The sequence below is a fragment of the Rhinopithecus bieti genome, unplaced genomic scaffold (genome assembly GCF_001698545.2).
Source record: "Rhinopithecus bieti isolate Rb0 unplaced genomic scaffold, ASM169854v2 scaffold_7509, whole genome shotgun sequence".
Taxonomy (NCBI): Eukaryota; Metazoa; Chordata; class Mammalia; order Primates; family Cercopithecidae; genus Rhinopithecus; species Rhinopithecus bieti.
Genome location: NW_016805750.1, coordinates 1,360,797 through 1,382,322, shown reverse-complemented (window position 1 = coordinate 1,382,322; position 21,526 = coordinate 1,360,797). Strand labels below are relative to the sequence as shown.

General features: G+C 48.4%; 1 protein-coding gene across 2 annotated transcripts in view; it reads right to left on the bottom strand.

Annotated features, from left to right (window-relative positions):
- Positions 1-3,092: 3,092 nt before the first annotated feature.
- The window catches only part of VSTM2B (V-set and transmembrane domain containing 2B), a 38,779-nt gene continuing 20,345 nt past the window's right edge, over positions 3,093-21,526 (bottom strand). For both annotated transcript variants that reach the window (XM_017873586.1, XM_017873587.1), the window contains one exon: positions 3,093-3,758. In XM_017873586.1, the coding sequence (XP_017729075.1) occupies positions 3,670-3,758 (89 nt within the window). In that variant the 3' untranslated portion in view covers positions 3,093-3,669. The remainder of the gene's footprint in view (positions 3,759-21,526) is intronic.

Genomic DNA, 21,526 nt, shown 5'->3' with positions numbered 1-21,526 from the left:
TACAAAAATTAGCCAGACATGATGGTGGGCACCTGTAATCCCAGCTACTTGGGAGGCCGAGGCAGGAGAATTGTTTGAATCCAGAGGCAGAGATTGCAGTGAGCTGAGATCACACTACTGCACTCCAACCTGGGCGACAGAGTGGGACTCCATCTCAAAAAAAAAAAAAAAAAAAAAAAAAAAAAAAAAAAACGGGGGGGTAAAAAAAAAAAAAAAAAAAAAAAAAAAAAAAAAAGTTAGACTGTATCCCTGGCTGGCAAAAGCAGAAGCCCCTTTAGTCACGAGCTCAGCAGCTCACAAATGGCTGTTTGCTGTATTCCAACCAAGGGCAATCTTGGATCAGACAGAGCTGTTGTTTTCTGAGCCAGAGCTGTAACCAGGAATGTGGTGTTGAGAGAGAACTGAAAAAGAATGCTGCAGCCTCTGCCCACACCACCTCTGGTCAAATTCTGGGAATTCCTATCCTTCCTTTCAGGCTATGCCCCCAAATACTGGATGCTGCCTGGAGGGCACAGGTGGGTCAGCATCACATGAGAGGCTAGAGTCAGGGACAATCCTCATCACCAGGCAGAGCAGGGCTCCTCCACGGAGGTCTGGGCGTGGCTTGGTCTCCTCTACCCCCCAGCCTGGCTGCACTCGTTCCTTTCCCTGCTGTCACTCAGCCCCGGGCTGGAGAGGAGTTTGTACTCCCTCTGGACTCCTGTCCCTCACTTTGGAGTTAGTTGCTATATAGACCCACAGCTCCACAGTCCCTTTAAGCAGGCGGGGGCACTCTCTGGCTGCACCCAAGCTCCCGAGGCTGCCCACCATGCATTTTTCCCAAACCAAAATAGATCGTCTTGTTCTCCAACCCCAGCCCATGTCTGCCAAGGCTGAAAGCAAACTCCAAAGGGAAAGGCAGTTTTGGGAGTCAGCACCATGCCACAATTTTTGTTTCTGGAGGGTGCTTCTCTCTTCTGGTTTGTATGCATTCCATAAAACACAGTGCAGGCCCAGTGTTCTTTGTCCTCATTTTCGGAGTGCATGAGACCCCAGAAAGCATGAGCCCAGGTCTCGTGGATCGGCACTGTGGATTCTTAGGGGTGCACTTAACTTCTTCTTTCTTTGTGTCCAGGGTCCTGGACCAGCGGGACTGCTGGCAGCCGCTCCTTGGGAGCCTGGGTCCAGAGATTGGCCTTGCCTTCCAGCCCGGCAACAGCTCCAGTCTCAGTTCCATTAACTTCTGCTGGAGGCCAGGTTCAGCCTCCCCTTCAGGGAACTTGCTCAGCCTCATGCTCGGCTTCCCACCTAGAAGTGCTCTGTTCCCAGGAGGCAGACATGAGGAATAATTTTCTGTGTTTGAGGGGAAGCCTCTTTGTGCAGAAAAGGCTGGTTTCTCCAAAGCACACCTGCTCCTCTCACTAGGGCCCATCACCCCAGCCCCTCCCCTGTGCCCATCACACCTGCCCCTCCCCTGTGCCCATCACAGCAGTCCCTCCCCTGTGCCCATCACACCTGCCTTTCCCCTGTGCCCATCACAGCAGTCCCTCCCCTGTGCATATCATGCTAAAGGTTGGGAGCTTCCAGGCCGGGACCTGACCACCCGTGTTTGTACAGAAGCATCTGGTTTTGATAACGGGGAATGAATCCCCAGCCCTTCATCCCCTGGAACGATCTGGCACAACGTCACCCTTACTGACACATTGTCCCCGTTCCACTGGTATCCGGGAAGTACGGTTTGCTCTCCAGCACACTGGGCCAGTATTTAACGTGACATTAGCTGCCGCAGTATTGAGTTAACTATAAAAGGAGATGATCCTTCTGGACAGAATCACTATCCGCCAGACAGAGTGATTAAATTTACAGCTCGATTGGTGCTGATCAATATAAAGGAATTGTGAAACAAGTTAATGTACCCATCAGAAACAGCCGTCCCGACCGTTCTCTCCACACAGGCCTCCCCGGACATCAGCTCCACCCGGGGGTCTCTGTACACGTGGGACTGTCCAAATGCACAATTTCTCTTCCCCTGAGCTAAATACAGTCAATCAACTACACACTGAGCCAATCAGGACAGACTGGGTATGCTGCGATAACGTCCGAAGATGAGTGGGTGAAGCGGCACGGCGGACTCCTCACGGGGCTGCACGATCCAGCGCTGGCCACAGGGAAGGCTGTGTTCATCGCAGTCACTCAGGGACCTAGACTGGCAGAACACTTGCTGATGTGAATGCTGCGAGTCGTCACGTTAGAGGACAAGTGCTTTGGAGGGCCTCACACTAGCAATCCTGTGCCTTGGACTAGGAGCAATGCGTGCCCCTTCTGTTCCCAGCTCATGCGCCAGAGCTGCGGCCCCACCCGCCACAGGAGGCCAGGAAGTGCCATCCTGCTGCGTGCCTGACCAGCGGAGAACGGAAGTATTTAGCGAACGACATCAATGACAACCACACTTATTGAAACTGCAGGTGTTAAAATCTGGCTGGGTTTGAAACAAATCCATGGGCTCCAGCTATCTAATGAGATGCTGTCATAGAATGAAGTAGACATAGTAGCCCCCACGCAGGGCGTGCCCGTTGCCTTAGGACATGTGTAACCTGCCCCAAACCCATGAGTTTCAGAGTCTCAAAGCAATCTTTAGATGCATGGGAAGGAGTGCGGCAAGCCCTACCTTCTCCCCAAATTCCCCCTTCAAACTAGCAGCAAAGCTAACCACAGTAAATACACCTTGACATACAATCTCCAAGTGGGCGAATGCATTGCATGATTCATTGAAACCAAGTGGGAAGCAGTGATTCTTGACTTATTTCACACCTCCTCCTGGTGATCTCCTTTCCTTCAGGACCCAGGCTGGGGGCTGGTCTCACTGCCGCCTCCATGAGGTGCCCTGTCCCTAAGGGAGGCTGGGCAGGTGCTCCCATCTGCTCAGCATGGTCTCAGCCAGGTGCCCTGGGCTGTCCTCCATGTCGGGTGACACCCAGCCAAAAGTGCAGCTGGCGTCAGAGCACAGGAGGGGACGGCAGGCAGCCAAGCTGCAGTGGGCACCAACGCTTGACATTCATACATGGCTGTAAAAAGGTTATTTCAAAGTTGTTTTTTATTCAACTGTTCTTCAGCAATATACAATACAATTTATAAACAAGTGCATGACCTTGTTTCCAATCTTTATTTAAAAATAAATATTATTGACAGTGAATTTTAATTATGATAAGATGTCTTTTTTAATCAAAATGCCTTAAAAGAAATAATTTAATAAAAAAGAAAAGCCCCCAAAGAAAAAAAGTAAATAAAAAAAAATCCTAAACACAATAATCTACTAAAAATATTTCGCTTTGTCAAAAGGCTTTGACCCCAACATTTGTACATATTATCCTAAAGATAACTGCTCAATAGTTCGTGCAAAATGAAGACTTGGAGGGAAAGTGTAGAAAATAAAACTACATTGAAGTAGAGAAATCATCGATTCCCATGCAGACTGCATGGGCCAAACTCCAAATTATTTGGAAACTAGATGCATTATTTTAGGTGTTCTACATTTGTGTAACTTCCCCAAAAATATGATTTATTTATTTTCCATGTGGACTTTTTCATGCGCCTCTCAGTCTCTCTGTGTCCATTCAGTGACGTGGTCCTCACCGAGGGCCCTGGGCAGGTCATGTGTGGCCTCTGAGATGCTCGGGTTGGCCCTGTCTGTCAATGTCCCACCAGCAGGTGCAGGAACTTATGCAGAGCTAACAGAAGCAGGGACAAGAGCGGGTCTGTGGTGGAGCTACGGCCGGTGCCTGCAGGGGATGAGAAAACAGGCAAGGTTAACAGCTGAGTCACAAGAACCTAGGAGCTTACAGCAGACCAGGGACAGTGAGGCTTCCCCAGGCCAGGGCGGCTCACACTCAGCACCCAGCTGGAGGCTGGTGCCTGTGGCTGCTTTGGTTTAATGATAAAGCATTTTGTTGCTGCACTTTGTAATTTACAGACCATACACTTTAGGATCCTAGTGAGATCAGACACAAGCGCCTGGCCTGAAGTGGGGTGTGAGAGCTCTAATGTCCAAGTCATTACCTTATTTTAACAAAAAGATGATATGAGCTGGGCATGGTGGCTTATGCCTGTAATCCCAACACTTTGGGAGGCTGAGGCTGGAGGATCACTTGAGCCCAGGAGCTTGAGACCAGCCTGGGCAACATAGTGAGACCCCATCACAACAAAAAATAAAAAATTAGCTCTGTGTGATGGCATGCACCTGTATTCCCAGCTGCTTGGAAGGCTGGATTGCTTGAGCCAAAGAGTTGGAGGCTGCAGAGAGCTGTGATCGCACCATTGCACTCTAGCCTGGGAGACAGAGTGAGACTCTATCTCAAAAAAAAAAAAGAAAAAAAAAAGACAATATGCTTCCTTCTCCCCAAATACACGCTGCAAAATGTCCTCATAATTTCCAGCCCTGCTTGTCCTCCTCCTCCATAAAGGCTACATGATTGCACACAATTCCGTCCCTTGTGCATCCCAGCGTCCCCTCCACACCCCTGCCTAAACTGCACAGCTTTGCACTCCCATGCACCCTGTCTCGGGCATCCTGCTGCTGCTGTGTATAAGTCTTTTTTCCACAGCAACCTTGTCTGTTCACTCTTTGGGTTGCAGCGTGGAGCTGAGAAACCGCAGGTTGGTGGAGATGAGTGGGCTGGGGTCTTTGAGGAATGACCCCAGCAACATCTGGGTCACTTCCACCTGTCTCTCCAATATGATCATAACCTGGCCCCTGGCCTGCCATGGAGGCCGTAACACCTGTGCCTCACCCTGCTTCACCTGGGTTCCCCACCTGGCTCCCCGTTGGTCTTTAGGGTCTTCATCTGTTGTAAGGCCTCCTGTGCAAATGGGGAAAGCCCACCCATAAACCCTGGGCTTCTCACCTGGAAAGTGGGATGCTCCCTCCAGGGTTATGAGAGGAGCAAGTGTGGAAGCACCCTACATGCTCCTTGGTGCTGCCGAAACCACAGGGGCACGCCATTGCTACTTGCTTAGTCAGCGGCATGAGTGGATGTGGTTTCCAGCCCTGCCCTGCTCACTTGCACCATCTGGAGGCCTGTCTCCTCCCTTCTCTTGACCTCACCAGCTGGGCTGCAGCCCGGTGCCTGTGAGGAGGGGTGCAGGAGACCCTACCCTGTGTCAATTTTCAGTAGGGCAGAAGGCTCAGCTGCTTTCACTCCACCACTGCAGCCAAGACGGCTGGTTCCCTCCAGCCTTAATAAACAGAGACTTGAGGCTTCCCTGACAAGGCTGGGCCTGAATGCACAGCTCTCCTCTCTCCAGGTAGCAGCACCCTTAGTCCTTCCTATCCAAGGTGTCTCCTGCTCATTAATTCTCCCTGCTCTGGCCATAGCTGTTTGTGTCATGGAGTTCATGTCCGGGCCCCCATCATCCTCTTTTTGCGGAAAGAGGAGGCTGCACAAATCATCTGGCCTGAAACTCCGGGATTCCACCTGACCACTGCAGGAAACACAGGCTGTGTTCAAACATCTGAATGCAAAGTGGGTGGTGCTGTCCGAGGGGCAGGTGAATTGTCCACAGACCATCGCTCCTGCACACAGTTCTGGGGCCTGGGTGAGAAGTATTAGAACACCAAAACTCCAGGTGCGCAGACCTTCCTCTACAGATCTTTATGCTGCAGGCAGACGTCCCTCCTGGCCCTCCTGCAGCACAGCTCAGGCTGGTGTTCTGCCTCTGGGCCCCTTTAGTGGGAAGAATCATCCTGTGGTTGTCGCTACGAAGACTCCAATCTGCTCTCATTCCTTGCTGTTAGGCATCACTGGGAAGGACGAGGGGTGGAAGCGGTGATGGATGAGTTGATGGATGCCCAGGTGACTGGGTGGAGTTCACCGAGGCTCGGGTGTTTGGAAAGTGGGGATCCAGCCAGGAGATCAGGGTACTGCCTCCTGGGTACTTCACCCACAGCCAGACTGCGCCCACGGGCCTCACAGATCTCCTGGCTCTGATTTAATTTATTAATTAATTAAGATGGAGTTTTGCTCTTGTTGCCCAGGCTGGAGTGCAATGGTGTAGTTTCAGCTCACTGCAACCTCCACCTCCTGGGTTCAAGCAATTATCCTGCCTCAGCCTCCCGAGTAGCTGGGATTACAGGTGCCCCATACCATGCCCAGCTAATTTTTTGTATTTTTAGTAGACACGGGGTTTCACCACGTTGGCCAGGCTTGCCTCGAACTCCTGACCTCAGGTGATCCACCTGCCTCAGACTCCCAAAGTGCTGGGATTACAGGCGTGAGCCACCATGCCTGGGCTTTTTAATTTTTATTTTTTTTAATTTTTTTGAGATAGAGTTTCACTCTGTCACCCAAGTTGGAGTGCAGTGGCATGACCTCGGCTCACTGCAACCTCTGCCTCCCAGGTTCAAGTGATGCTCCCGCCTCAGCCTCTCGAGCAGCTGGGATTACAGGTGCCTGCCACCATACTTGGCTAATTTTTGTATTTTTAGTAGAGATGGAATTTCATCATGTTGCCCAGGCTGGTCTCAAACTTCTGACCTCAAGTGATCTGCCCACTTCGACCTCCCAAAATTCTGGGATTATAGGCATGAGCCACCACGCCCGGCCCCTGGCTCTGATCTTTAGGCTTCTGTAAATCCTGACACGAAGGCAGGTGCAGGTGAGACAGAAATAATCCGCAAGAGGTGTTTAAAGGTGGATGCACCAGTGCATGGAACTCCAGACACTCAGGATATGCAGCAGCAGGGGAAATGGCTAATGGGAGGGTGAGCCTGGCAACATTAACCTTGCCTGGTGCCTCATGGGACTGTTGGCATGGAGATTTCAGGAGACATTTAAGATTGCCTCTAAGTACTCCCAACTAGTCATTGGCACTATCACAGCCTCACCTACTCATGTTTAAAAGGTTTTAAATTGCAAGGTTTTCAAAACACCGTTGATTGAAATAACCAGCCTGCCACTCTGTGCTGGGCCAGGGTGGAGGCTGCAGTGGCAGTGGGGCTGCAGTGTTGGCTCTTGGAGGCTGATGCCTGGGGAGGGTTCACCCAGGGCCTGCTGTGTGTCTGCTGGTAGATGTCTGCATGGTGGCCAGGGTTTGGCTCCTGGATGACACTTCATTGTCTCCCTGGCCCGGCACTGATGTTGGGGTGGGAGGGAACCAAGAGAAGTGGGATGGTGCAGTGGGCTGGCACTGGAGAGATGGGCTTCCAAGCCTAGTCCTGTTTCCAGCTTGCTATGTGACCCTGGGCAACATTCTTCATCTCATAAAATGGGATGTGCATAGCTCCATAAATTAATATGTGCATGGCATGTCTCACTGGGCAGGGGTCCAGATTAAGCAATATCATAGTGGTTGATTGCAAAAATGGCTACAAGTCCCCCTTCCCCATCCCAGCATCCCTATCATAGTGCCCTCCCACACTGACTCTGGGCTTGGCCACATGACTTGCTTTTGCTGATGGAACATTATCGGGTGTGAAGTGAGCAAAGGCCTGAAAAGTGCTTGTGCACTGAGGTTTGCCCTCTCTCTTGTGGCTCCTGGAACCCATTGTCACATGAACAAGCCTGGGCCAGCCTGCTGCAGGATAAGAGCCATGAGAAGTCCTAGCGGACGTCCCTCTAAACGAACCAGGCCTCAACTGAATTAGCAGCTGATTATAGGTGCATGATTGAGCCCAACAGACCAGCAGAAGAACTGCCCAACCGAGCCCAGCCCAAATTGCTGGGCCAGAATCCTGAGCTAAAAACGGCTGTGGTGTTCTGCCAAAGCCACTGAGTTTTGGGGTCCTTCATTATGTATCAAAAGCTAACAATACAAGCATGTAAACAACAGCACCTCAAACAGAGTCAAGTGCCATGCAAAGAGAGGTTACAGAAAAGGGTGACATAGCTTCTTCTCTAAAAGGATTGGAGAATAATCTTTCTCAGGTTGTAGATTTCCTTCTCTCAAGAAGAAAATTTTCCAAGCTAGAACCAGCAGGGCAAATTATCTCCTCAATCACCTACTTATTTATTTATTTGTTTGTTTAAAATATTATTATACTTTAGATTCTGGGATACATGTGCAGAATGTGCAATTTTGTTGCATAGATATACATGTACCATGGTGGTTTGCTGCACCCATCAACCTGTCACCTACATTAGGTGTTTATACTAATGTTATCCCTTTCCTAGCCTCTCAACCCCCAACAGGCCCCAGTGTGTGATGTTCCCCTCCCTGTGTCCATGTGTTCTCATTGTTCAACTCCCACTTATGAATGAGAACATGCAGTGTTTGGTTTTCTGTTTCTGTGTTAGTTTGCTGAGAATGATGATTTCCAGCTTAATCCATGTCCCTGCAAAGGACATGAACTCATCCTTTTTATGGCTGCATAGTATTCCATGGTATATATGTGCCACATTTTCTTTTTCTTTTTTTTGAGATGGAGTCTTGCTCTGTCACCCAGGCTGGAGAGCCATGGCGCAATCTTGGCTCACTGAAAGCTCTGGCTCCCGGGTTCACACCATTCTCCTGCCTCAGCCTCCCAAGAAGCTTGGACTACAGGTGCCTGCCACCATGCCTGGCTAATTTTCTGTATTTTTTTTAGTAGAGACAGGGTTTCACCATGTTAGCCAGGATGGTCTCGATCTCCTGACCTCGTGATCCACCTGCCTTGGCCTCCCAAAGTGCCGGGATTACAGGCGTGAGCCACCGTGCCCGACCTGCCACATTTTCTTTATACAGTTTATCATTGATGGGGATTTGGGTTGGTTCCAAGTCTTTGTTATTGTGAACAGTGCTGCAATACACGTATGTGTGCATGTGTCTTTATAGTAGAATGATTTATAATCCTTTGGGTATATACCCAGTAATGAGATTGCTGGGCCAAATGGTATTTCTGGTTCTACATCCTTGAGGAATTGCCACACTGTCTTTCACAATGGTTGAGCTAATTTACACTCCCATCAACGGTGTAAAAGCGTTCCTAGTTTCTTCCACATCCTCTCCAGCCATCTTGTTGTTTCCTGACTTTTTTAATGATCGACATATTGTGAACTGGCATGAGATGGTATCTCATTGGTTTTATTTTTATTTTCCTTTTTAAACAATTTTTATTTTATTCCAAGTTTCTAAGGGACACTTGGTGCCAATGGCAGGTTTATTAGCATAGGTAAACGTGTGCCATGGTGGTTTGCTGCACCTATCAACTCATCCCTAGGTAGCTAAGCCCCACATGCATTAGCTATTTATCCTGAGCCTTTCTTCACCAACCTCCCAACCTGACAGGCCCAGTGTGTGTTGTTCCTTCCTGTGTCCATGTGTTCTCATTGTTCCAGCTCCTACTTATTAGTGAGAACATGTGGTGTTTGGTTTCTGTTCCTTGTATTAGTTTCCTGAGGATAATGGGCTTCAGCTTCCATCCATGTCCCTCGTAAAGGACATGATCTCATTCCTTTTTATGGGTGCATAGTATTATCCATGGTGTATACATACCACATTTTCTTTATCCAGTCTATGATTGATGGCGTTTGGGTGATTCCATGTCTTTGCTATTGTTGAATAGTACTGCAGTGGAACACATGTGTGCATGTATCTTTATAGTAGAATGATTTATATTCCTTTGGGTAAATACCCAGTAATGGGATTGCTGGGTCAAATGATTATTTCCTTATTCTAGGATCTTTGTAGGAATCACACACTGTCTTCAAAATGGGTTGAACTAATTTATGTTCCGCACCAACACTGTAAAACATTCCTATTTCCCCACAGGCCCTTCCAGCATCTGTTGTTTCTTTGACTTTTTAATAATCACCATTCTGACTGGCGTGAGATGGTATCTCATTGTGGTTTTGATTTGCATTTCTCTAATGATCAGTGATGTTGAGCTTTATATATATATAAATGAAAATATATATATATTTATACACACACACACACACACACACATACATGTTTGTTGGCTGCATAAATGTTTGCTTTTGAGAAGTGTCTGTTCATGTCCTTTGCCCACTCTTTAATTAGATTTTTTCTCATAAATTTAAGTTCCTTGTAGTTTCTGGATATCAGACCTTTGTCAGATGGATAGATTGCAAAAATTTTCTCCCATTCTATAGGTTGTCTGTTCACTCTGACAATAGTTTCTTTTGCTGTGCAGAAGCTCTTTAGTTTAATTAGATCCCATTTGTGAATTTTTGCTTTTGTTGCAATTGCTTTTGACGCTTTCGTCATGAAATCTTTGCCTGTGTCTATGTCCCAAATGGTATTGCCTAGATTTTCTTCTAGGGTTTTTATAGTTTTGGGTTTTACATTTAAGTCTTTTTTTTTTTCTTTTTTTCTTTAGATGGAGTTTTGCTCTTGTTGCCCAGGCTGGAGTGCAATGGCACCATCTCAGCTCACTGCAACCTCTGCCTTCTGGGTTCAAGCAATTCTCCTGCCTCAGTGCCCTGAGTAGCTGGGATTACAGGCATCCACCACCACACCCGGCTAATTTTTTGTATTTTGAGGAGAGACAGGGTTTCACCATGTTGGCCAGGTTGGTCTCAAACTCCTGACCTCAGGTGATCCACACACCTCGGCCTCCCAAAGTGCTGGATTACAGGCATAAGCCACTGCACCCACCTTACATTTAAGTCTTTAATCCATCTTGAGTTAATTATTGTATAAGGTATAAGGAAGAGGTCCAGTTTCAGTTTTCTGCATATGGTTAGCCAGTTTTCCCAGCACTATTTATTAAATAGGGAATCCTTTCCCCATGGCTTGTTTTTGTCAGGTTTGTCAAAGATCAGATGGTTGCAGATGTGCGTCTTATTTATTTCTGAGTTCTCTATTCTGTTCCATTGGTCTACGTGGCTGTTTTTGTGCCATGCTGCTTGGTTACCATAGCCCTGTAGTATAGTTTGAAGTCAGGTAGCATGATGCCTCCAGCTTTGTTCTTTTTGCTTAGGATTGTCTTGGCTATATGGACTCTTTTTGGGTTCCATATGAATTTTAAAACAGTTTTTTTATAATTCTGTGAAGATGTCAATGGTAGTTTAATGGGAATGGCACTGAATCTATAAATTGCTTTGGGTAGTAAGGCCATTTTCACAACACTGATTCTTCCTATCCATGAGCATAGAGTGTTTTTCCATTTGTTTGTGTTCTCTCTGATTTCCTTGAGCAGTGGTTTGTAGTTCTCTTTGAAGAGATCCTTCACTTCCCTTGTCAGCTGTATTCCTAGGTATTTGATTCTCTTTGAAGCAATTGTGAACAGGAGTTCATTCATGATTTGGCTCTCTTTTTGTCTACTGTTGCTTGTGTATCACAGGAATACTTGTGATTTTTGCACAGTGATTTTGTATCCTGAGACTGCTAAAATTGCTTATCAGCTTAAGTAGCTTTTTGGCTGAGACAATGGGGTTTTCTAGATATAGAATCATGTCATCTGCAAACAGAGACAGTTCAATTTCCTCTTTTCCTGTTTGAATACGCTTTATTTCTTTCTCTTCCCTGATTGTCCTGGCCAGAACTTTCAATACTATGTTGAATAGGAGTGGTGAGAGGGCATCCTTTTCTTGTGCTGGTTTTCAAGGGGAATACTTTCAGCTTTTGCCCATTCTGTAGATATTGGCTGTAGGTTTGTCATAAATGGCTTTCATTATTTTGAGGTATGTTCCATTAATACCTAGTTAATTGAGAGTTTTTTAACATGAAGTGCTGTTGAATTTTATCGAAGGCCTTTTCTATGTCTATTGAGATAATCATGTGGTTTTTGTCTTTCATTCTGTTTAGAATTGTGTTTCTTGCATCCCAGGGATGAAGCTGACTTGATTGTGGTGAATAAGCTTTTTGATGTGCTGCTAAATTCGGTCTGCCAGTATTTTATTGAGTATTTTTGCATTGATGTTCATCAGTGATATTGGCTTAAAGTTTTCTTTTTCTTTTTTTGCATCTCTGCCAGATTTTGGTATCAGGATGACACTGGCCTCATAAAATGAGTTAGGGAGAAGTCCTTCCTTTTCAATTGTTTGGAATAGTTTCAGAAGAAATGGTAACAGCTCCTCTTTGTACCTCTGGTAAAATTCAGCTGGTCCCAGGCTTTTGTTGGTTGGTAGGCTATTTATTACTGCCTCAATTTCAAAACTTATTACTGGTCTACTCAGGGATTCAACTTCTTTCTGGTTCAGTCTTGGGAGGTTATACATATCCAGGAATTTTTTCGTTTCTTCTAGAGTTTTTAGTTTATTTGCATAGAGGTGTTTACAGTATTCTCTGATTGTTGTTTGTATTTCTGTGGGGTCAGTAGTGATATCCCCTTTATCATTTTTTATTGTTTCTATTTGATTCTTCTTTCTTTTCATCTTTATTAGTCTAGCTAGCAGTCTATCTATTTTATTAATTTTTTCAAAAAACCAGCTCCTGGATTCATTAATTTTTTGAAAGATTTTTCATGTCTCTATTTCCTTTAGTTCCACTCTGATTTTGGTTAACTGTTTCTTTTCTTTTACTAGCTTTGGAGTTTGTCTGATCTTGGTTCTCTAGTTCTTTTAGTTGTGATGCTAGGGTGTCAATTTGAGATCTTTCTAGCTTTTTGATGTGGGCATTTAGTGCTATAATTTTCCCTCTTAACACTGCTTCAGTTGCATCCCAGAAATTTTGGTACATTGTCCCTGTTCTCATTGATTTCAGATAACTTCTTGATTTCTGCCTTAATTTCATTATCTACTCAGGAGTCATTCAGGAGCAAGTTGTTCAATTTCCATATAGTTATGTGGGTTTGAGTTTCTTAATTTTGAGTTCTAATTAGATTGCACTGTAGTCTGAGAGAATGTTGTAATCTCAGTTCTTTTGCATTTGCTGAGGAGTGTTTTACTTCCAATTTTGTGATCAATTTTAGAGTAAGTGCCATGTGTCACGAAGAAGAATGTATATTCTGTTGTTTTTGGGTGGAGACTTCTGTAGCTATGTATCAGGTCCACTTAATTCAGAGCTGAGTTCAAGTCCTAAATAGCCTTGTTAATTTTCTGTCTCAATGGTCTAATATTGACAATGAGGTGTTAAAGTCTCCCACTACTATTGTGTGGGAGTCTAAGTCTCTTTGTAGGTCTCTAAGAACTCGTTTTATGAGTCTGGGTTGTCCTGTATTGGGTGCACATATATTTACGATAGTTAGCTCTTCTTGTTGAATTGATCCTTTTCATTATATATGCTTTTCTTTGTCTTTTTTGATCTTTGTTGGCTTAAAGTCTGTTTTGTCAGAAACTAGAGTTGCAACCTCTGCTTTTTTCTGCTTTCCATTTGCTTGGTAAATTTTCCTCTATACCTTTATTTTGAGCTTATGTGTGTCTTCACATGTGAGATGGGTCTCTTGAATACAGCACACCAATGGGTCCTGACGCCTTATCAGCTTGCCATTCTGTGTCTTTTCATTGGGGCATTTAGAGCTTTTACATTTAAGGTTAATATTGTTATGTGCACATTTGATCCTGTCATCATGACGCTAGTTGGTTATTTTGCAGACTTGTTGACGTAGTTGCTTCATAGTGTCATTGGTTTTTGTACTTCAGTGTGTTTTTGCAGTGGCTGACAACAGTTTTTCCTTTCCATATTTAGTGCTTCCTTCAGGAGCTCTTGCAAAGCAGGCCTGGTGGTGACAAATTCCCTTAGCATTTGCTTGTCTGAAAAGGATTTTATTTCTTCTTCGCTTATAAAGTTTAGTTTGGCTGGATATGACATTCTGTGTTGGAAATTCTTTTAGGAATGTTGAATATTGGCCCCAATTTCTTCTGGCTTGTAGGGTTTCTGCTGACAGGTCTGCCATTAGTATAATGGGCTTCACTTTGTAGGTGATCTGGCCTATCTCTCCGACTGCCCTTAACATTTTTTCCTTCATTTCAACCTTGGAGAATCTGATGATTATGTGTCTTGGGGTTGATCTTCTCATGGAGTATATTTCTGGGGTTCTCTGGGTTTCCTGAATTTGAATGTTGGCCTGTCTTGCTAGGTTGGGGAAGTTCTCCTGAATGATATCGTGAAGTGTGCTTTCCAACTTGGTTCTGTTCTCCCCATCTCTTTCAGGCACTTCAGTCAGTTGTAGGTTTGGTCTTTCTACATAATCCCATAGTTCTTGGAGGTTTTGTTCATTTCTTTTCAGTCTTTTCTCTCTAATCTGGTCTGCCTGTCTTATTTCAGTGAGATAGTCTTCAAGCTCTGAAATTCTTTCCCCCCTTGGTCAATTCAGCGATTGATATTTGTGATTGTATTGTCAAGTTCTTGTGTTGTGTTTCTCAGCTCTGTCAGGTCATTTCTGTTCCTCTCTAAACTGGTTATTCTGGTTAACAGCTCCTGTAATGTTTTCTCATGTTTCTTAGTGCAGCAAAGTTTGTTATTACCCACCTTCTGAAGCCTACTTCTGTCCATTCAACAATCTCAGCCTCTGCCCCATTCTGTGCTCTTGTTGGAGAGGTGTTGAGATGATTGGGAGGAGAAGAAGCACTCTGGCTTTCTGAGTTTTCAGTGTATTTTCATTGATTCTCATCTTTGTGAGTTTATGTAGCTTCAATCTTTGAGGCTGCTGGCCTTTGGATGGGGTTTTCTTGCTGGGACTTTTTTTTGTTGATGCTGTTGTTGTTGTTGCTGCTTTCTGTTTGTTTGTTTTTGTTTTAACAGTCAGGCCCCGCTTCTGTAGGGCTTCTGTGATTTGCTGGGGGTCCACTCCAGACCCTGTTCACCTGTGTTTCTCCCACACCTGGAGGTGTCACCAGTGGAGGCTGCAGAACAGCAGAGATGGCTGCCTGTTCCTTCCTCTGGGATCTCCATCCCAGAGGGGCACCAACCTGATGCCAGCATGAATGCTCCTGTATGAAGTGTCTGGTGACCCCTGTTGTGGGGGGGTCTCGGTCAGCAGGCATGGGATCTGGTACTGCTTAATGAAACACTTTGGCTACCCCTTGGCAGAGGGGGTGCGCTATGCTGGGGGAGGGGATCCCACTTGTCCAGACTACCCAGATTCCTCAGCCAGCAGGGGAAAAGACTAAGTCTGCTGATCTGTGGAGACTGCGGCCGCCCCTCCCCCTAGGGGCTCAGTCCCAGGGAGATCAGAGCTCTGTCAGTATAGCCCTGGCTGTAGCTGCTGAAATTCCTACAGGGAGGCCCCACCCGATGAGGAGGGATGGGTCAGGGTCGGGCCTAAAGGGGCAGTCTGACCGTGATCTGCCACAGCCGCTGTGCTTCACTGTGGGGAATTCCTCCTGGGTCCAAACCACCTAGTCTCCCCAGCATTGGGATGAGAAAAACAGCAGACTGGAACTGCAGCGATGGCTGCCGCCCTTCCCCCTGGGACCTCAGCCATCTTAGGCAGCAGGCAGCCTCAGTGATGACAGCTGCCTCCTCCCCCAATAACTCAGTAGTCTTAGGCAGTCTCTAGCTGAGTGCCGTGCTTGGGACCCAAGGCCCTGGTGGCATGGGCTCACGAGGGAGATCTCCTGATCCACGGGTTGCAGAGATCTGTGGAAATAGCATGGTTTTCTGGGTACGGTAGCATGATCACTCACTGCCTCCCTTGGCTGGTGGTAGGTGCTCCCCTTGCCTCATATGGCTCCCAGGTGGTCCACTGCACCACCCTGTTTTTCCTTGCTTTCCACGGGTCCTGCCAATGACCTAGTCAGTCCCAGTGAGAGAACCCGGATACCCCAGTTGCTGGTGCAGGATTCCTCAACCACTTATTTTGAGACATCCCTGGATCTTTGGCAGAAGAAAGACCTAGGATTTGCAACATTTTACTACCTGATTCATCAGACATATAAACAATTTAGGTTTCCCAAATGAATCGAGGCACACCAAGGAAGACTGGCTTCCAGGCTGGCCCTGAGTAAGTGAGGTCTGTACATCAGCAATGGTTCAGAGCTCTGGAGTCTTGCAGCCCTGTGTCCACCTGCTCCCCAGGCATTGCCTCCCTTTCCAAATGTGACACAAGACCCAAAGAGGTGAACGATGTTGCCCAGGGTCACATTGTCTGTTCCATTGTCTAGCACTTGGCCTCTGCTGTCCATTGCTGTCCAGAATGGCAGGTCCCAGGCCCAAATTGACCCTCCAAGGCAGGGCCCAGAGGGTGCGTTCTGCTCAGCTGAGGTAGGATCTCATTCCTATCCCTGTAGCCTCTTTTTTAACACGGTGTGGAGACATCTGTGTTCCTGGGGGCCGTGTGCTGAGCAGGCTGGCTGGCATGCAGGCTGATGCATTGACTGGATGCTAATGGCTTCTTTATCTATTCCCTCCTGTCCTAGGGAGTACCAGGAATAGCGCTGGAGCATGTGGAACTTTATTTGTCATGATTAAGCTGCAAAATCAGGCTGCTTGAGAGGTGAGGGAAGCCCTCTGATGGAACAGTAGCTGATTCATTCCTTATATTAAGCAAGTATCATCATTTTGCTAATCATTCTTCTTAAAGAAACCAAAGCTTCTTTGGCTCAAGATTAAGATATCAATTAAGACATTAATTTTTATCATTCAGATAGTGAGCAGGATAAGAGACACGCTGGAGCCATTTGAAAGAGATGCTTAAAGAACACAACAGGCATCTTTACTTCCCCCTGCCCCCCACCCCATCATAAGCACACTAAAAGTGCCAGCCCAGCAGCTTCTGTTTGGGAAATTCCTCATTTCAATTTATCAAGCAAAAGCAGAATTCCAAATCCCTGCCAGAAAGTTGTATGACAGCTCTCAAGTCATTTTAAGCCTTGTGATAAAAGTAAAGGTGAAGGTTCCTCCAGGCCGTCGTCTGACCCAAACTCTGCCCAAGCCTGTGAGTTAGCTTCCTGGAGAGTGGGGAGAAGGGCTGGTAATCCCCATATTGACTGGGACTTCCACAGGCATGGAGTATCTGGTCTATGCTGTGGAACGGAGTGCAGAGGGGGCCACTCCTCCCCTGTGGGCATTGGGATCATGGTGGGGGGCTCCCAGCTTACCAGTCTGCACAGCTAGCCAGGGCAGCCACTGCTGTCCATGTTTCTAGAAGTACGGATGGCTTCCCTCTGCTTTTGGGGTCATATGGGCCCCGGCTGTGGTCTGTGGCCCTTGTCCTGTGGCTGTGGCTTAGAAGAGAGCTGCAGCCCTCTCCACTGGAACTGAGAGTCTTTGGGCCTGGCTAGGTCCTTTGCCCCTGCAAACCTGCTGGTGGCCTGGGAGCTGCAGCTGGGCTCAGGGGTTTGCAAACAGTGCTGTTTTTTTTTTGTTGTTGTTGTTGTTTGTTTTTTGTTTTTTGTTTTTTTTCAGGTTTGAGAAGAGTAAGTAAAATGAAGACACATTTGAGGCCTGGCTCTACACACAAAAATGGACAACAGGCTGGTCTGGCTCTTGCAGCCTAGCTAAGTGGAGGCTCATTTCATAGGCTGATGCTGTAATGCTTCTCCTGTCTTTCACTTGCTCTGTCCAGTAGTGCACAGAATATTCACACATTGAGTACAGGCAGCCACTAGAGAAGAGCTAGTTCAAGGGAAGACATTGTCATCTTCAGACAAAGCCATTCTAACAGTAAGCTTGGATATTCTACCATGAGGACAACCATGGAGGTCTGACGGACAGGCCACTCCTCTGTCAAGCAGATCAAGGTCACTCGCATCTGTTCTGCATTTTGTGCCGTCATAGCACATTGATTGATTGACTGATTGATTGACAGGGTCTCGTTCTGTCACCCAGGCGGCAGTACAGTAGTGCAATCATAGCTCACTGCAGCCTCCAACTCCCAGGCTCAAGTGATCCTCCTGTCTCAAGTGAGCCTCTTGAGTAGCTGGGACTAAAGGCACATGCCACCATGCCCAGCTAATTTGAAATTTTTTTTGGTAACAATGGAGTCTTGCTATGTTGCCCAGGCTGCTCTTAAACTCCTGGCCTCAAATGATACTCCCACCTTGGCCTCCCAAAGTGTTGGGATTATAGGTGAGAACCACCACTCATGGCTTATAACAGATCTTTAATCAGAACAAGGGCTTCTTGGCTAGAAAGGTTAGAGAACCAAGCTGAGGGTCCTGGATAGGGGCCCCTGAAACAAGAGGGCTGTCCCCAAGGGGCAATAATGGCCTTGATGGGCTGGACTTGAACATCCATTTAGCCATAGGGACACTAGCCTGTCTGCCTGGGGCAGCTGGGAACAGACCTGCTCTTCCCGATTCCCCATCACCTGCTCTGGGGCCCACTCAGGAGTGCAACAGAAGGCCATGCCCCAGCTGAAGGAGGAGGCTCCGTCTCTGAGTTTCCTGGGGGCAGGGTACAACTAGTTTCTCTGGGTTTGCAGGGGCTTGTGGAATGAGAGTAGGAGAGGGCATTTAGTAGCCATCCTGGCTACAGTCAAACCCCATCCTTTTCCCTCTGGGAGATGTATATGATCCAGATGCCAAGGCCAGGGTCAGGGCCAGCATTAGGGCCAGCATCAGGGGTCTCCTCGGGCAGCACTGGGGCCAGTGTCAGGGGTCTCCTGGGATAGCACTGGGGCCAGTGTCAGGGGTCTCCTGGGGCAGCATTAGGGTAGCGTTAGGGTTCTCCTGGGGCAGCACTGGAGCCAGCGTCAGAAGTCTCCTGGGACAGCACTGGGGCCAGTGTCAGGGGTCTATTGGGGCAGCACTGGGGCCAGTGTCTGGGGGTCTCCTGGGGCAGCCTTGGGGCCAGCATCAGGGTTCTCCTGAGGCAGCCTTGGGGCCAGCGTCAGGGGTCTCCTGGGACAGCATTGGGGCAAGTGTCAGGGTTCTCCTGGGGCAGCACTGGGGCCAGTGTCAGGGGTCTCCTGGGGCAGCACTGGAGCCAGGATCAGGTGTTTCCTGGGACAGCATTGAGGCAGCGTCAGGGGTCTCCTGGGGCAGCACTGGGGCAGCGTCAGGAGTCTCCTGGGACAGCATTGGGGCAGCGTCAGGGTTCTCCTGGGGCAGCACTGGGGCCAGCATCAGGGTTCTCCTGGGGCAGCACTGGGGCCAGCATCAGGGTTCTCCTGGGGCAGTACTGGGGCCAGCGTCGGGGCTCTGCTGGGGCAGCCTTGGGGCCAGCATCAGGGTTCTCCTGGGGCAGCACTGGGGCCAGTGTCGGGGCTCTGCTGGGGTAGCATTGCGGGCAGTGTTGGGGGTCTGCTGGGGCAGCACTGGGGCAGCATCGGGGTCTGCTGTGGCAGTACTGGGGCAGCGTCAGGGGTCCGCTGGGGCAACATTGGGGGGCAGCGTTGGGGCAGCGTTGGGGCTCCCCAGAGACTAGCCTTTCACTCTTCTTCTCTATTTCCCTGCCTGCCCCACTCCCTGATTTCCTGGTTACAAAACACTGTATTCTACAGAGTCCGGGGACAAGGTGAAGGCACCAAGTGGCCACCTGAGGGCTGTGTGGTTTGCAGAAGGGTCGAGTTTGGTGCACGCAGAGTCTTACAAATTGTAAATTATAATCTGGCATGTACAAATTGGGAGACTTCTACATAAAAGCAGAGATTCAGGTATTTTCTAGAAAGGCCCCAGAACCAGCAACCCCGGGCCTGCTTTTCCACCAAGCTACAGGACGCTGGGGCGGGCAGGGGCTGGCTGCTCCTCCCAGCAGAAATCCTTCCCCTCATCCCTCCCTGCTAGCCCCTAGCCTGGGCCCAGGGTGAGCTGCCAGTCCCATCCCCGCCTCCTGTGCAGTGGGCCCCTTTTGCTCAGCCAACCTGGCCCTTCGTGGGTGCCTGAATTCGCATTCTATGTGCCAGGCCTGGTGCAGGACCCAGGAGGCTTGGCTTGCATCCTATCTTTGTCCCTATGCAGTTGTGTGGCCAGGCATGCCCCTTCCTTCATGTCGGGGGCTGTCTTTCCTAGCTCCCACATTCCCAGCTTCCTGATGGGGCCCCTGAGCCTGTCCCACCCTGGGAGCGTCTGGTGGGATCTCCCAGGCCCTGCTGAGAACCTGACTCCCAGCTCTTCCCTGGATGCAGCACTGGCCCAGCCGGCTGCAGGGTGAGAACCTCTGCCACCTTGCAAGGACGCTGCCTCCCTTGTTGACATTTTATGAAAGCCTCTTCATGGATATTTATTCAAAGGGAGTCAGTGAGGAATAATTGAGCACTAACAGAGTTCGGATAGAATCAGTTTCTGCCATAAAATTAATGTGTACTGTAACTGGGGCAGAAACGAGGGGTCACTGATACAGTTGGGCTTTAAAGGAAATCGAGATATTTTAAAGAAAAGTCCAGTCTGGGGTGCAGACCTGCGAGAGCAGACAAGATGTGCACCTGTCCTCCTGCCCTGTCCCTCGCTCCCAGGCCCTGGGCAGTCAGCACTGGGTTTGCAGACAAGCTGTTCTCCTGGGGGTGACGTCATATCCCCTGGGGATGATGCCCAGATGGCTGCCTCCGTGTCCAGGCCGTGGAAGGAGCCGGAGCACTCCTGGGCGAATGTGGCCGGACTGCTTGTTCCCTGCCTGTTTTAGCCATTCCCTGCTGTGCCCTCTCTCCCCTGCCATAGCCCCAGTTGAGGCCTCCACCATGCCCAATGACAGCAGTGGCCCCTAAAGCACTCTCTTACTTTCGTAAACACCCGTGCCCCACTCCGTCCTTCAGAAGCACCTGGATACTCTCCCTGTGGTGCAGAACCTTTGATGACTGCCCTCTGCCCACGGGAGAAAGAGCCACTGCCTGAGTGCCACAGTTGGGGTTTCTCCATAACCCTCCATCCCCCCACTTCACTCTGGCCACTCCCCTGCTGCAGCCATGTGCTCTGGTTCCCTGCAAGCATCTCCAGGCTGACCCTGCAGAACGACTAGCCCCCTACTTTTCCTTTGTCCGGATGCTGCCTCCTCCAGGCAGCCCTCCCTGAGCACCCAGACACAGAGGGCTTGGCACAAATGTCTGTGCTATTTGTTTAGGTGCCCTTTGCCTCTGCCTTCTTCTCTTCCACTACCCCATAGGTGCCTTCCTCACATGTCCTACCTCTGTTCGTGGAGGAAGCCCATGCGTGAGAGGGCTGGCCTAGGGCCTCCCTCTCTCCTCAGCCCCCAGCAAGCAGCCCCACCCACAGCCAGGACATGGCAATTGCCTGGTGTTGCAACTGACGACCTCCAGCTGAGAGCAGAGGGCAGGGACCAGACCAGTCAAGCAGACAGAACCTAGCACCTTTAGGATAATGAGGCAAAGGTTGCCAGCACTTATTAGGGCCAGGTACTGCAGCAAGTACGTGACCTACGTTAAATTCTATCCTTGTAACGGCAGGAGTTACTTTTACCCCTATTTTATAGTTGGGAAAACAGGTCCAGGGAGATGAAGTGATTTACCCCAGGCCTGGGGTTGCCAGATAAAAAACAGGACACTCCATTGAATTTGAATTTCAGAAAAACAGTGGATACTTTTTCGTACAAGTATGTCCCAAATATTGCATGGAACATACTTACGTTAAGATGTTACTGGTGGTTTATCTGAAATTCAAATTTAACGGGGTGTCCTATATTTTTATTTGCTAAATCTGGCAGCCCAACCAAGGCCACACTGAGATAAACAGCAGGACTGGGACTCGCTGTGCACACTCTGGCCCCTGTGCACACCTAACCACTGCCACATACACCACCTCTCCAGCCCAAAGAGCCGAACTCTCCTTCCCTAAGA